The sequence below is a fragment of the Vicugna pacos genome, chromosome 26 (assembly GCF_048564905.1).
Source record: "Vicugna pacos chromosome 26, VicPac4, whole genome shotgun sequence".
NCBI classification, from domain to species: Eukaryota; Metazoa; Chordata; class Mammalia; order Artiodactyla; family Camelidae; genus Vicugna; species Vicugna pacos.
In genome coordinates, this window is record NC_133012.1 from 5,295,548 (window position 1) to 5,311,257 (window position 15,710).

The 15,710-nt window shown below is 43.9% G+C and overlaps 1 protein-coding gene across 4 annotated transcripts in view; it reads right to left on the minus strand.

Moving 5' to 3' along the window:
* Positions 1–15,568, minus strand: part of HTRA4 (HtrA serine peptidase 4) — an 18,234-nt gene extending 2,666 nt beyond the window's left edge. Inside the window, exons 1-9 of one of the 4 annotated variants that reach the window (XM_072950252.1) lie at positions 15,013–15,515; positions 14,494–14,593; positions 13,553–13,757; positions 12,467–12,661; positions 12,022–12,054; positions 10,631–10,745; positions 10,187–10,244; positions 9,736–9,831; positions 6,561–6,669 (exon numbers count right to left, since the gene is read on the minus strand). In XM_072950252.1, coding sequence (XP_072806353.1) covers positions 6,561–6,669; positions 9,736–9,831; positions 10,187–10,244; positions 10,631–10,745; positions 12,022–12,054; positions 12,467–12,661; positions 13,553–13,757; positions 14,494–14,593; positions 15,013–15,499 — 1,398 coding nt within the window. In that variant the 5' untranslated portion in view covers positions 15,500–15,515. Of the gene's footprint in view, positions 1–6,464; positions 6,670–7,833; positions 8,400–9,735; positions 9,832–10,186; positions 10,245–10,630; positions 10,746–12,021; positions 12,055–12,466; positions 12,662–13,552; positions 13,758–14,493; positions 14,594–15,012 lie in introns of those variants that run through there. The other 3 variants (XM_072950251.1, XR_012064372.1, XR_012064371.1) reach the window with 3 other exon arrangements.
* Positions 15,569–15,710: the final 142 nt, after the last annotated feature.

Here is a 15,710-nt window from a genome sequence, read left to right on the forward strand (position 1 = left end):
AAAATACAAATCGAAAGACAATATGAGGTGGCAGAGGAATATGTTCCAGACCAAGGTGCAAGATAAAACCCCAGAAGAAGAATTAAGTGATGAAGAGATAGCCAATTTATCTGAGAAAGAATTTAAATTAATGATGGTGAAGATGTTCAGAGAACTTTAAAGGTGTATAGATGCACAGAGTGAAGATTTTAGCAGAGTTGGAAAATATAAAAAATACCCAGAGTTGATGAATAAAGTTACTGAAATGAATAACACATTAGAAGGAACCAAGAATAGACTAAATGAGGCAGAAGAATGGATCAGTGAGCTAGAAGACAGGTTAGTGGAAATCACTACAAAACAGAAAAAAGAATGAAAAGAATTGAGGATAGTTTAAGAGAACTCTGGGACAACATGAAGTGCACTAATATTCACATTATAGGGGTCCCAGAAAGAGACGAGAGAGAGAGGACATGAGAAAATTTTTGAAGTGGTAATAACTGAAAACTTCCCTAACTTGGGAAAGGAAACTGTCACCCAAGTCAGGGAAGCGCAGAGAGTTCCACACAGGATCAACCCAAAGAGGAACACACCAAGGCACACAGTAATCAAGTTGTCAAAAATTAAAGATAAGGAGAAAATATTAAAGTCAGCAAGAGAAAAGCAACAAGTAATATACAAGAGAAGTCCAATAAGTTTATCTGATTTTCCAGCAGAAACTCTACAGGCCATAAAGGAGCAGCCTGATATATTTAAAGTGGTGAAAGGGGGAAACTTACAACCAAGAACTCTCTGTCCAGCAAGGCTGTCCTTCATATTTGATGGAGAAATCAAAAGCTTCACAGATAAACAAAATCTAAAAGAATTCAGCACCACTAAATCAGCTTTACAACAAAAGTTAAAGGTACTTCTCTAGTCATCAAACCACAGAAAAGAGAACCAAAAGAAGAGGAAAGTAAGACCTACAAAACAAACCCAAAACAGTTAACAAAATGGCAATAAGAACATACATATCGATCATTACCTCAAATGTGAATGGATTAAACACTCCAACCAAAAGACATCGACTGGCTGGCTGGATATAAAAACAAGACGCATATATACGCTGTCTATATAAAAGGCCCAATTCAGGGCTAGAGACACATGCAGGCTGAAAGTAAGGGGACAGAAAAAGATACTCCATGCAAACAGAAACCAAAAGAAGGCTGGGGTACCAATATGTATATCAGACAAAATAGATTTTAAGGTAAAGACTGTTACACAAGACTAGGATACTACATAATGCTCAAGGGATCAATCCAAGAGGATATAACAATTGCAAATATATATGCACTCAACATAGGAGCACCTCAGTACATAAGGGAATTATTAATAGACATAAAAGGAGAAATTGACAGTAACCCAATGATAGCTGGGTACGTTAACACCCTACTTAAGTCAATAAGAAATTGACCACATGCTGGCCCACAAAGCAAGCCTCAGTAAATTTTTAAAAATTCGAATCATACCAAGCATCTTTTCCGACCACAAGGCTACAAGATTAGAATACAACTACAAGAAAGAAAACTGCAAACACATGGAAGTTCGACAGTATACTACTAAACAAACAATGGGTCACTGAGGAAATCAAAAAATACTTTGAGAAAATGACAATGAAAACAACAATGATCCAAAACCTCTGGGATGCAGCAAAAGCAGCTGTTAAGAGGGAATTTTATAGTGATACAAGCCTACCTCAGGAAACAAGAAAAATCTCAAGTAAACAACCTGACCCTACACCTAAAGCAGCTAGAGAAAGAACAGACAAAACCCAAGGTCAGTAGCAGAAAAGGAATATTAAAAGATTCAAGCAGAAGGGGAGGGATATAGCTCAAGGGGTAGAGGTCATGCTTAGCATGCATGAGGTCCTGGGTTCAATCCCCAGTACCTCCTCTTTAAAAAAAAAATTAATAAACAAATAAACCTAATTACCTCCCCCTTCAAAAAAAAAAAAGATCAGAAATAAATGAGATAGACATTTTAAAAATAGGAAAGATCAGTGAAACTAAAAGCTGGTTCTTTGAAAAGATAAATTTGATGAATCTTTAGTCAGACTCATCAAGAAAAAAAGGGAGAGGGTCCAAATTAATAAAATCAGAAATGAAAAAGGACAGGTTATGACCAACACCACAGAAATACAATGATCATAAGAGGCTACTCTGAGCAACTATATGCCAGCAAAAAGGACAATGTAGAAGAAACAGAAGACTTCTCAGGTACAATTTGCCAAGACTGAACCAGGAAGAAATAGACAATGTGGACAGATGAATTACCAGCACTAAAATTGAATCAGTGATTTAAAAACTCCCAACAAACAAAAGTCCAGGACCAGATGGCTTCACAGGTGAACTCTACCAAACATTTAGAGAAGAGTTGACATCTAATCTTGTGAAACTATTCCAAAAAATTGCAAAGGAAGGAATGCTTCCAAACTCATTCTATGAGGCTGTCATCACCATGATACCAAAACCAAAGACATCACAAAAAAAAGAAAATTTCAGGCTAGTATCACTTACGAATATAGATGCAAAAATCCTCAACAAAATACTAGCAGATAGACTCCAACAATGCATTAAAAAGATCATACACCACAATCAAGTGGGATTTATCCCAGGGACTCAAGGATTTTTCAGTATCTGCAGATCAGTCCATGTGATACACCACATTAACAAATTGAAGAATAAAAACCATATGATCATTTCAAAGGTTGCAGGGAAAGCTTTTGATAAAATTCAATGTCCATTTATGATGAGAACTCTCCAGAAAGTGGGCATAGACAGACTATACCTCACATAATAAAGGCCACATATGACAAAACCACAGCTAAGATCATACTTAATAGGGAAAAGCTGAAAGCATTTCCTCTAAGATCAGGAACAAAACAAGAATGCCCACTCTTGCCACTTTTATTCGACTTAGTTTTGAAAGTTTGAGCTATAGCTATTAGAGAATAAAAAGAAAGAAAAGGAGTCCTAATTGGAAATGAAGAAATAAAACTGTCACTGTTTGCAGATGACATGATACTATACATAGAAAACCCAAAAGAAGTGACTAGAAACTACAGCTCATCAATGAATCTGGTAAAGTTGCAGGATACAAAATTAATACACAGAAATCAGCTGCATTTCCATACACTAACAGCAAAATAGCAGGAAAAGAAATTAAGGAAACAATACCATTTACCATCACACCAAAAAGAATAAAATAACCTAGAAATAAACCTATCCAAGGAGGCAAAAGACTTGTACTCCAAAAACTGTAAGACACTGATGAAAGAAATTGAACACAATGTAAACAAATGGAAAGATATACCATGTTCTTGGATTGAAAGAATCAACATTGTTCAAATGGCTGTTACCCAAAGCAATATACAGATTCAATGCAATTATCATTATCAAATTACCAGTGACATTTTTTCACAGAGCTGAAACAAAAACGGTTCAAATTTGTATAGAAACACAAAAGACCCCAAGTAGCCAAAACAATCTTGAAAAATGGAGCTCGGGGAATCACGCTTCCTGAGTTCAGACTATACTGCAAAGCTACAGTATGGCACTGGCACAAAAACAGACGCATAGATAGATGGAATGGGATAGAAAGTCCGGAAATAAACCCACACTCTTATGTTCAGTTAATCTACGACAAAGGAGGCAAGAATATACAGTAGAGCAAAGACAGCCTCTTCAATAAAATGATACTGGAGAAATTTGACAGTTACCTGTAAAAACTGAAACTGGAACATTCTCCAACACCACATACAAAAATAAACTCAAAATGGATTAAAGTCTTAAATGTAAGACCAGATACTACAAACAACTAGAGGAAAACATAGGCAGAACACACTCTGACATAAATCACAGCAATCTATTTTTTGAACCAGCTCCTGGAGTAATGGACATAAAAGCAAAAATAAATCAGATCTAATTAAACTTAAAAGGCTTTTGCACAGCTAAGAATACCATCAACAAGACAAAAAGACAACCTTCAGAATGCGAGAAAATGTTTGCAAATGAGCAACTGGCAAAGGACTAATTTCCAAAATACATAAACAGCTCATACACCTTAGTATCAAAAAAAAAAGGCAACCCAGTCAAAAAAAGGGCAGAAGACTTAAGTAGACATCTCCAAAGAAGTCATACAGATGGCCAACAAGCACATGAAAAGATGCTCAACATCACTAATTGTTAGAGAAATGCAAATCAAACCTACAATGAGATACCACCTCACACCAGTCAGAATAGCCATCGTTAAAAAGTCTTCAAATGATAAATGCTGGAGAGGGTGTGGAGGAAAGGAACCCCTCCTACACTGTTGGTAATAATGTAAATTGGTGCAGCCACTATGGAGGTTCCTTAAAAAACTAAAAAATAGACTTACCATATGATCCAGCAATCCCACTGTTAGGCATATATCTGGAGAAAAATGTAATTCAAAAAGACACATGCACCCCCCTGTTTATATTCATAGCAGCACTACTTACAATAGCTAAGACATGGAAGCAACCTAAATGTTCATTGACAGATGACCAGATAAAGAAGTTGTGGTTCATATATACGATGGAGTACTACTCAACCATAAAAAAGAATAAAATAATGCCATTTGCAGCAACATGGGTGGACCTGGAGATCATCATTCTGAGTGAAGCAAGCCAGAAAGAAAAATGCCGTATCACTTGTATGTGGAATCTTAAAAAAAAAAAATTAAAAGGACAAATGAACTTATCTACAAAATAGAACCAGATTCACAGACATAGAAAACAAACTAATGGTTACCAGTGGGTAAAAGGGGTGGGAAGGGATAAATCAGGAATTTGAAAATTGCTCCTCTTGGGGAGTGATAGAAATGTTAGCCATCTTGATTGATGTAGGGGTTTTACTGGGGCATATACATCTATCAAAATTCATCAAACTGTACATTTGCAATATGTGTAGTTTACTGTACAGGAACCATACCACAAAAACAGAAGAAAATCATAAATATAAAAAAGAGTATCAAGCCAGGAAACTTACCAGGTTATAAAAACACATAGAGGAAACTTAAATGCTTACTAAGTGAAAGGAACCAATCTGAAAAGGCTGCATAGTGTATGACTCCAACCATATGACATTCGGGAAAAGGCAAAACTATGGAGACAGTGAATAGATAAGCGGTTGCCCGGGGCAGGAGGGGAAGAATGAACAGGCAGGGCTGAGAGGATTTTTAGAGCCATGAAACTATCCCCCATGATATTCTAATGGTGGATATGTCCTTATACACTTGTCAAAACCCGAAGACTGTACAACACCAAGGGGGAATCATAATGTGAACTACAGATTTTGGCTGATAATGATGTGTTGATGGAGGTTCATCCATTATAGTAAATGAACCACCTGGTTTGGGATGCTGATAGTGGGGAAGGCTGTGTGGGATAGGGGCAGGAGATATGGGGAAACGCTGACCTTTCCACTCAATTTTGCTGGCAACCTAAAACTGCCCTAAAAAATAAAGTCTATTTAAAAAAAGAAGAAGAAAAAAGAAAACTCACTTCTAAGAAAAATCTGGAAACAGTAACTAAAATTAAAATCTTACCAAAATAAGATACTACTTTAAGTTACAAATCCTACCTCATCTTACAGTTCAAGAAAAAAAAAAAAGTCGAGGATATTCACCAACCCCATCAAAACTATTTTCTTTATTAAAAAATAAAAAGTAAAAATAAGTAAAAACAAAATTAAAACTCTCTCTAAGTTTCCAGACCCAAAAAGCGTTAATCATCAGTGTTTCCAGGAGGAAGAGCTCGGGTAAAAAGATAGAAGGCTGTAAATTGTAAAGAGTTTCTGTTCTGTGGAAGAAACCTTTCTCATGGTCAGAAAAGCTGATAGAGAACCAGGTTGTTCCTACTGCTGGGTGACAACCTGGGAATCCTTCTATTCCTCTGTGACGACGTGCATTTGTCAGTTTCAGCCTGACTTCTGGACAATGCCTGCCTGTCCTCTGTTTTCACAAACTCTGGCCAGATATGGTACAACCTGAAAAAACTGATTGAACAAAGGAATATTATTTAAAATGTAATCTCCTTTGCACTCTGGATGCAGGTTGTTTCCTAATATTTGGTAGATAGATCTGTCTGTGTGTGCGTGTGTCTCATACCCAGTTTGTGGCTATCGAGAGGTTTTAAATACTAAAGTGTCCTTCTGTCAAGGTTGAATTAGAAACTGTGCCTGTTTCAGTTATTTCCTGTCTTTAAATAAAATTGTATCAGCTTCCCAGACTTCCTGGCACCATGTCCTTGCCTTAGGAAGGCTTCTCGGCAGCAGTTGTAACACCCTCAACCCTGAATGTGTGTGTGTGTGTTTGAGTAAGTGTGTGTGTTTGAAAGCATTCATTTTTCTTTATAAGAGAGCAAGCCTTCAAACACCTTTCCGTCTTCGACACGTCTTCAATACAAACCAGGTACTACATATAGCTTTGGTTTTGTTAGATCATTTCTCTTTAAAGCAAGGCACTTAATTGATTATTTCAGGGGTGACTGTCAGGATCAAAGTTTGACTTTTCCGACGAACCAGGATGGACAGAGAATCACTGGCCTTCACGGCTTCAATCACATCGGTGGTGGTGGTGACAGGTTGCCCGTTTATGCTGACAATTACATCGTGGTCTCTCAACCCAGAGCTGGAAGAGGGGGTGAAAAGGACCATCAAACTATGAGTTCTACTTATCTTACAGCGCTGCTGTTTTGCTAGCATTAAACATGCCGATCAGGAAACCAGAAATCGCCTCCATCCTTCCAAATATGAGAGCTGTTCTAAGATACGCTGCAAAATCACCTGAAGGGCAACATCCTATTTACCTTTCTAAAATTAATATTATACCAGAATCGTGTGTAAGAGGTTTACTCCTCCCATCTGTTGGATTTGGTTTGGAATAGAGAGTTTAGCTTTTCGTTTCTATTAATCCCCGACTGCTGTTAAACTCAGGTGCACTCTCAGTCTTACCAGCAAACCTGAAAAGCCCAAGCAGTGTATTTTCCCCAGAGTTACACTCTGCTCAGTTTGATGCAGACGGCGCACTCGCTAGCCCTGTCTTCACCCACACTTTATGGAACTGGAGAGAATACTTAGGTGTGCCGTAGAAGCTGCTTCTGGTAAGTCAAAAACCAGTCTCCAAAGTCTAAATATTTAAGACACTGGTTTTAGGCTCCTTTGCCTCCAAGTTGTGATTGTATTCAGTCTCCAGCATATTTGCTTCACGTGCAATATATACCTTAGAAACAAAAACCAGCTCCAAAAACAAAACACTGCAATAAATATATAGCCTTGCTGATGATTTGTCTTAAAGCCAAAAACAGGCTGAAGCGGGGAGGGGTTAGCTCAGTGGTACAAGGCATACTTAGCATGCCCAAAGTCCTGGCTTCAGTCCCCAGGACCCCAGTGTAAATCAATCAATCATTCAAATTACCTCCTCCCTGCCCAAAAAATATAGGCTGAAAGTCAAATTAAATGATTCCAGGAAACACCATTTAAGAGAAGTGGGAAACCTGGGAAGAGTGATTAATGTGGGAAGATTACCAAGATAATGTGTGGCTTATTTAAAAAAGAAGAAAAAGAAAAATGTAAAGCAAGAGGATGTGGAGAAGTTTGAGGGCAGAGCTAAAAATAGGAAAAGCCTTTAGAACAAGGACAGTTCAGGAGGATGACAGGCACAGAGTACCAAGAAAGAACTTAATGCGTAGTAGTTCCGTGAAGAGAAAAACCTGCAGATTGTTAGGGCAACTATGCACCAAGTATGAAGAGGTGAAGCTCAGGCAGGATTGAAAAAAAAAAACAAAAACCTCACCAGGACCCCCACGTCGTAAGAGGCTAAAGCAGAATTTGATCCTGGGTCTTTCAGACTTGAAAACTCATCTTCGATGCCAGTCACTCGGCCTCTCAGAAGCAAGAAGGGCAGCCACGGCAACGGGCTAATTACTACAGAAGCGAGGCTGGTTCCGAATGCCCGCCCTCTGACTTCCTGTGTAACACTCAAGGTAATTAACCTCTCCGGAGCATAGCTGCTTCCTCCATAAATTAACACCTGTACCCGCCCCAAACTCCTGGAGGGGCTCACACAAGTGTGCAAAACACTTAAAGTGGTGCCTGACATAGTAAGTGGTTGACAAACGCCAGCTCTTATTACTGTAATTATTACCATTATTATTAGAGAGACGTCAGAACCATTTCCGGCTTATCAGCGACTTCAAGCAAGCAGTACCTCCCACATTTTCATGGGCATTCAGATTGCCCCGAAGATCTTATTTAAAAAGCAGATTTCTGATTCAGTGGTGCATCTGTAATTCTGCGTTTCTAAACAGCTCCAGCTGATTCTACTGCTGCTGGTCTATGGACCACGTTTTGAGGAGCAAGGAGTTGGAGAGCTGAAAGAAATAGCTCTGGCCTTGAACCAGAAGTTAAAAATAAGTGCGTGTATGTGTGTTGCCCTGGGGGTGGGGGTGGGGGTGGCGGGGAACCAAGAAAGTCTAGGAAAGCCTGTGACCAGCCAAATTTAGTAACAGGTGTCCTAACACTTAGCTACTCTGCACCCTTGGTGTCCTGTGGTTTCTTCCCCCTGCTAAAAGGGTGGCCATAATCTAAGCAGATTAGTGGGCTCTTAAAAACAAAAACGGTGAGAGAGAGAGAGAGAGATCGAAGATGTACAAGAGAGGCCCAGGAGAATAACTGCAGGACAGGCCACCTCTTCCCTCAGTAGTTACGATAAATGTCTCAGAATGTCTCTAGCTTCACTTTATTTACTTTTATTTACTTGTTTGTCTGTTTATTGTTGGCCTCTGATACTGTCATCCCGAATTCAAAGCCAAAAGTGTTTTAAAGTCCCTAAAATATATTCTTAAGCTTCTAACCCGCTGGATTCTTCTGATTCTTAATAACTAAGGTAGCAAAAAAATAGATTTGGGAATTCCTAGCAAAATTAATATAAACTTCTATTGTAACCTCATAGTGTGAATTCTCGGGCTGCAGAGAACCATCCCCTTCCAAAAAACAAACCTTACAAGCACATGTCTAAATCAGCACTGTCCAAGAGAAATGTCAGGCAAACCACATATAATTTTACATTTTCTGATAGGCATGTTTAAAAAAATTTTTTTTAATTTTTAGGGAGGAGGAGGGTGTAGCTCAAGTGGTAGAGCCCATGCTTAGCACTGGGTTCAATCCCCAGTACGTCCTCTAAAAATAAATAAGTAAATAAACCTACTTACCTCCCCCCAAAAATTACAGTTTTTAAAGATTTTAAAAAGTTTTAAACAGATGAAATTAATGTTAATAATATATCTTATTTAACTACATATAAAGTATCATTTTAACATGTAATCATAATCCTTAACAGAGTTTATACTCTGTTGTAAGTCTTTGAAGTCCCCCAGAAATAGCACACACCCATCTGCTGCTCTACAATGGTAACATCTGACACAATGCAGTTATTAAAGTGAAATGCAGTCTTCCCCAAGCAAAAAAAAAAAAGTGGGAAAATATTTTGCATTGCTTCTGGGTTTGTTTTTTTAATTTAAATAAACTCAAATAAAATTTAAAATGCAGTTCCTCAGTCACACATGCCACACCTCAAGGGTTCCACAGCCATGGAGGAGGTGGGGGGACACTGCAAATCCAGATGCGACACACGTTTAGCATGGGACACTGCTGGTGAGGACAGAGGAGGTCGGGCAAAGGCCTGAGGCCCTCTTACCTTTCAGCCGCGGTTCCTTGAATCACCTCATACACAAAAACCCCAGAGCTCACATCAGGGAAATCGGGATCGTGCCTTTTCATGTCCTGAAGCAGGCTAAGGAGAGTGAGCAGAGGCTTCCCATGAGGTCAGGCACCGTCAAGTGCACACTCGAGGCTCACACCCAGGGGATGAGGCTTCCTTCCCTCCAGCTGCTCACAATCTTTCTTCCCGGACCGATTCGCTAAAGCCAAGACCCGCTGGGCGTGATAAAGCACAGACAGCCACAGTGAAAGAAAGCCCTGGAAAGTCCAGTGAATGCGGATGCAGGCAGAGGCAGACACCCACCCTGGACTCCTGCGGTCACGAGAGGAGCCAGCAGTAGCCAAAGGCTGTAACTTCCCTGCCAAGACTCTACCTACAGCTTTGGCTTCAGAAAAACACCCCCAGACGTTTGCAAACCAGTGCTTACTTCATGGTAAGGGGCAGCATTCGCAGACCCAGATACTTCTTCTGTGAAAGAGCCTTTCCTGGAAAGAAAAGTTATAATGAGTCCCTAACGACAAGACTTCTTTCCTTTTGGCAGAGTTTAAAAGACACCTAAGTCACAGAATATCCTTACTAGGACAGCTGCCCTTTCGAGACAAACGTGCCTCGGAGACCCTTTGCCTTCCTCCCATCTACCTCCCACCTCCAGCCCATCGCTTCCCCTTCCACAATAGTTCAACTCAAATATTTCCGGGTTTGGGGCTTGGTCCCCCTGTATTGCTGCCTGGACCACTGTGACAAGAGCTGAGTAACAGTGACTCCATTTTCTACAGACCTCAAAGGAGTGTCCCCACCACAGTGGAGCATCCATCCTTGGAGGGCTCCTAGGAAGCACAGGAGGGGAAGAAAAAGTCCTAACTCCCCTTACCTTTCAGCTGGCGCTCGTGGAATTCCTCCAAGAACTGTCGGATGCGATCGGAGGGAATCGCAAAGGAGATGCCCGCTGTCACCTTCAGGGTGTTTATGCCGATCACCTCACCATCCTGACAAGGCAGGTGACGTCACTCAGCTGCCCAGCTGGGCAGATGAAACAAGCAGAGGCCGGCAAACTGCATCACTTAGGATGGAGCAACGGCTGTCCTCTTAGGGGACGGACAGTGTGACAGGTCATCAGAGGGGACACACACGTGTGCAAATTCCTGCTGAGGAATCTGCTGCTTATTCTCGAGCTCCCCTTTCTTTTTTCCCTTGGCCAAATTACACTGATATTCAAAGTGAACCAGACTTCGTATTTTGACACAGATATGAGGACAAGGAGTACTTGCCTTTTTGTTCCTTAAATGAAACTAAAAATAAACAAGGAAAAGGCAAAAAGCTGTGGACTTTCAGCAACACTTCAGTGAAACTATTCAGAAGATTGTGCAAATTGAACTTAGGAATGGAGCTGTAAAAGCTAAAGCTACGAAGTGGTGAATACTTTCCTTTTTGTGCGTTTCACCATCCTTTAGCTTGGTAACGGAAAGGACAGAAAAGAGACTAGGAATCACATTATAACACAGATTATCATTTGATAGGTCTGGAGTGTGGCTGAAATTCTGCAGTTCATCCCCGCTCTTGTAAATTCATTATCTACTGGAGACGGCGGACACAAATATCACATGCAATGTTAGGAGTAAAAAGCGCTCGATAATTCACACACAATTCATCCTCCGACAAGCAAGAGTAATATGTAAAGAGGCACCAAAAGCAATCAGCTCACAGAGACTCAGAAAGTGTGATCACAGACTGTGGGTCAAACAGCACTGCCCCCTCACGTGTATTCCAGCAACCAGAAACCTTGGCAGTTTCACTAAGGATGCTGAAGAAAATTTAAGAATTAAATGCACTACAGAGCAAGGGATTCTTGTGACTTTTCTGTCATCTCTAAGCAGGTCAACACGAAATTCGCATTTGGGGATGAGGGTTAGTTCCTCATACGCAGCAACAAGGGGTCTTGAAGGAGACACCTTACATACTACACGTGTCATTTGACATAAATTTGGACTTTTGTTAAGTAGCCAATGTAAACAAAGCATGTTGAAGCGGTAAGCAGACTGTAAAGACACCCAGGTGCCCTCAGTTGGATGAGCTCACATGCCAGGATGACAGATCCTTCGTAGATCTTAAATTTTTCCTAACCCTGTACTTAAGATGCAATCATAGAAAACATTGTTCCACAAATCTCTATGCAAGAGCGACATCCTAGTCTGCATCAGGGAATCTGTCGAGTCTTTGAAAGTTAGGAAGAGGCATGAAGCAGCAAGGAAAGGGGCCACTTACCAAGTTCACCAGGGGCCCCCCCGAATTCCCGTGCTGAAGACAGAATTTGAAAAAGTTGTCAGTCCTTTTTTATAGTTCCTAAAGAGGTTTACCAAAAGCAGCCTGCCCTAGCGAGCCCCTAGTCCCCCAGGGCAGGGAAAGCTGTGCCCCCTCATAAATGCTGAAGCTGGTGCAGGTGAAGGACAACAGCAGGAGGACCACCACCTCCTACAGCAGTGGCGACCTCAGTGACAGACCGTGAGAGGCCACCCAGTATCATGGATGCCCAGTATCACATCAAACCGGCTGAGCTCTAACAGCGTGCCACCCCGTCCCTCTTGTGGGGATAAAACTGAACTCTGGACATGCCCGAAAGGCCAAAGGGAAAAGGAGGCACCCTGAAGTGTTCCTCTCACTGCTCTGCCAGTGTCTTAGGGGCTGAGGATGGTCCTCCCCTGTGACTTACATTAATTATGGCGTCCGTCTGGATATAGTCCATGTCGGAATCCCTCAGCCCCAGCTCTTTGCCCCCTCGCTGGGTAGTGCTGACAATTCCCACAGTCACTGTGTTCTGCAGAGAAAACGGGCTGCCCAAGGCCACCACAAACTCGCCAGCTCGCAGGTCAGATGACCTTCCCAGCAGCAATACAGGAAGGTCCGTCTGCACATGCACAAGGAGGGACGGGGACAACAGAGAGGTGAAGAACAAATCAAGAATGGAATCAACCGGTGTTTGTGTACCACACACATGCGACACAGTCTCCAACCTTTTGAAACTTATAACCCAAGAATCACCACCCCCCAACATAGGTTCTACAACTGACTGAGGCCTCTTCCTTAAATTCCAACCACCTCTAAACTCTCCCTTGTTAAGATGCAGGAGACCATCTCTAAAATCTAAAATCATCGCCTGCAGAAATCACTGTAAGTAAACTGCCCACGAAGTGACTGATGAACATAAACTGACATCTGCAACTTACTTAGCACCATTCCAGCTCAAAAATTTACAAAGTTAACAAGCCACAGGCAGAAATGTCACCCAAAGCAGCACATCTCTTTAATGCAAACACGAATCACCTGGGGACCTTACTAAAGACCCTGATTCAGTAGACCTGTGTGGGATCTGAGATTCTGCATTTCTGAAAAATTCTCAGATGATGTCAGTGCTGCCGGAAGTGGGGAGTAGGAGGGTAGGCCACTTTGTATAGCAAGAAACTCAAAGCATTCCTTAGCAGTTTTGAATCCATTTCAAGCATTCCCGCTGTTCTAAGACAAGCAGAGAAGTAAGTTTCCCAGCAGCAGTATCTGTGGAAGAATGAGGCAAAGGAGAAAAAAAGACCGCTGGGTAGTTAATAGAAATCATTAGGGATATACAGACAGACAGGATAGAAGAAAATAAACAAGAAGATATGAACAAAAAGAAAGGAAACTAGAAAAAAAAAGGCATATACCAGGGAGAAAAGATGTGCGTTGGTGGTGGGGAGTAAAATATGAGCAAACTGATGAAAACCCTCAAATATGTAGACTTTTGATTTGGCCCTCGCAGACTCACGTCTGGCTCAATCTTAATGAGAGCGAGATCCAATTTATGGTCAATGTCCTTGACGGTGGCTTCATACTGGACCCCGCTCTGGAGCTCCACCTGGATCCGCTGCCGGTTGGTAAGGACGTGGGCATTGGTAACAATGAGCCCATCCTCAGACACTATGAACCCAGAGCCACTGGATGCAGGAATATCCTCGCCAGTGAGAGGTGACCTGTCTCGGCAAGACAGCAGCATAAGCAGAGGGTGGGAAAATCCGGGCTTCCACCGTGGTCCGGAAGCATGGGAACCTCACATTTATTAAACATACTGCCGCCACAGTTTTCTCAGACATTTCCCTTTTCCCCGTCTGTTTTCATTCCCCCCATGTGTAACTGGACTCTGCCTGTTCCGGACTCTGGCCATCTCTTGTGAACACAACTGAGAGCTGATTCCAACTCTCCTGTTCCAAGGATGCTCCCTTCGTGAGAGCTGGTCAAAGCATCAGCCCTCTGCTTCAAAGAGGATTGACCTAATCATAATACTGGGGGCAAAAGTGGGGCGAGTGCCACATTATCCAGCACCCAGGCAGGGAGGGAGTCAAGGAAGTCAAGGAAGTCTGTTTCCAGCTTAGGTTCCGCTACTAACTGGCTTTGTGACATAGGGCAAATTACTCCTGCTATCTGGGTCTGGGATTCCTTCCTTGCAAAGGAGAGAGCCAGGCAAAATCACCATCAAGATGCCTTCCAGCTCTTAAATCTGTGGGAGATGAGAGAGAGGGGTAGCCAAGACTGGGAGGTCAGAATCCCTGTGCCTCCGCTCTTTGGCTAAACGAGCCAGTTTATTCAACCTCTTTGAGTCTCTTGGTTTCCTCTCCGCGGTTTTTACGACTAAATGACGCTTGGAGAGCACGGAGGCTCAGGGAAACAATTAACCCTCGGGAACTGAGGTCCTCCTCCAATCTCCTTTACCTGCGGAACAGCTGCAAGTGCACCACAGACGGCGCCACCTTCTCCACCACCGCCGCGACGAAGTTGTACTTGCTCCTGAGCCAGCCTGCGCTTCTGGTTCCTGTGAAGAGATGCTCCATTCTTGGGGAGGGGGACCCTCGCTGCCTGACCGCATCCGGGCGTCATCTCTCAAATCTCTCGGCCCCTCTCCTCCCTCTCCATCACCTTCCCTTCCCTTCCTCTCTTGGGTCTCCCCCTGTGTATTCACTGCGGTCCCATGAGGATACGCCTTGAAGGAACTAGTCTTCCCATCCTGGTTGGAAAAAAATATTTTAAAGGAAGACTGCAAATAGCTTTGGGGAGGAAACTGGGGAGCAACCACGTGGGAACCGGTAACGAGACACCTAAGAGGGAAGAAAATCGGGAGCAAGGAGGCGCTGAGTCCCTCTGGCGATGGAGCGGGGGAGAGTCCGCGGCGAAGGCGGCTGGTGAAGGAAGTGCAGCAGAGAGCGCGCCGAGGGCGCGCGGCCCTCCGCTCACCTGGGTCCCCACACTCCCCCTTCTGCACCGGCACGGCCGGGGGCGCGCCTCGGAGGCGCGCGGCGCGGTTCTGGGCACGGAGCGCGCACAGGCTGGCGTAGGTGCGCCCGTCGCTGCCGCACACGGCCGCCCCCGCCGCCCGGCAGCCGCAGGTGCCCAGCCCGCCGCCGCCGAGGAGCCGGGGCGCGGACGGCGCGCGGCACTGCAGCCCCGGGGCGCAGGGCCGGACGAGCGCCCCGCCGCAGGCCTCGCCCTCGGCCGCCGGGCAGACGCGGCAGCATCCGCAGCGGTCGAGCGTCGGCGTCGCCCCCGCCGAGCAAGGGGGCAGCTGGGGGCAGCGCATCGGCTCGCAGACTGCGGGGCAGGACGGCGGGGGCCTGGCCCTCCAGGCCTGCACCCCGGGCACGGACACGGGCCCCGGGGGCAGCAGCAGCCAGAGCAGGAGGGAGGGACCGAGCCCCGCGGGCCGCAGCAGCGGTCTGCTCATCCTGTTCCCTTCCCTCTTCCCTCCCACTTTCCCAATGACTTTCCCCTGGGCCCGCAGCTGCGCTAAGAAGGGCAAGCGGACTGGGCTGCCGCCTCCGCCAGCCCCCCGACTTTAAGGGGCAGAACCTGGCAGCCCTCTCCGCACACCCCCGTCCATCTCCCCCTCCACCCGCCCCAAGCGATGAAGACCCGTCCCCGGCCCTGGCCCAGCG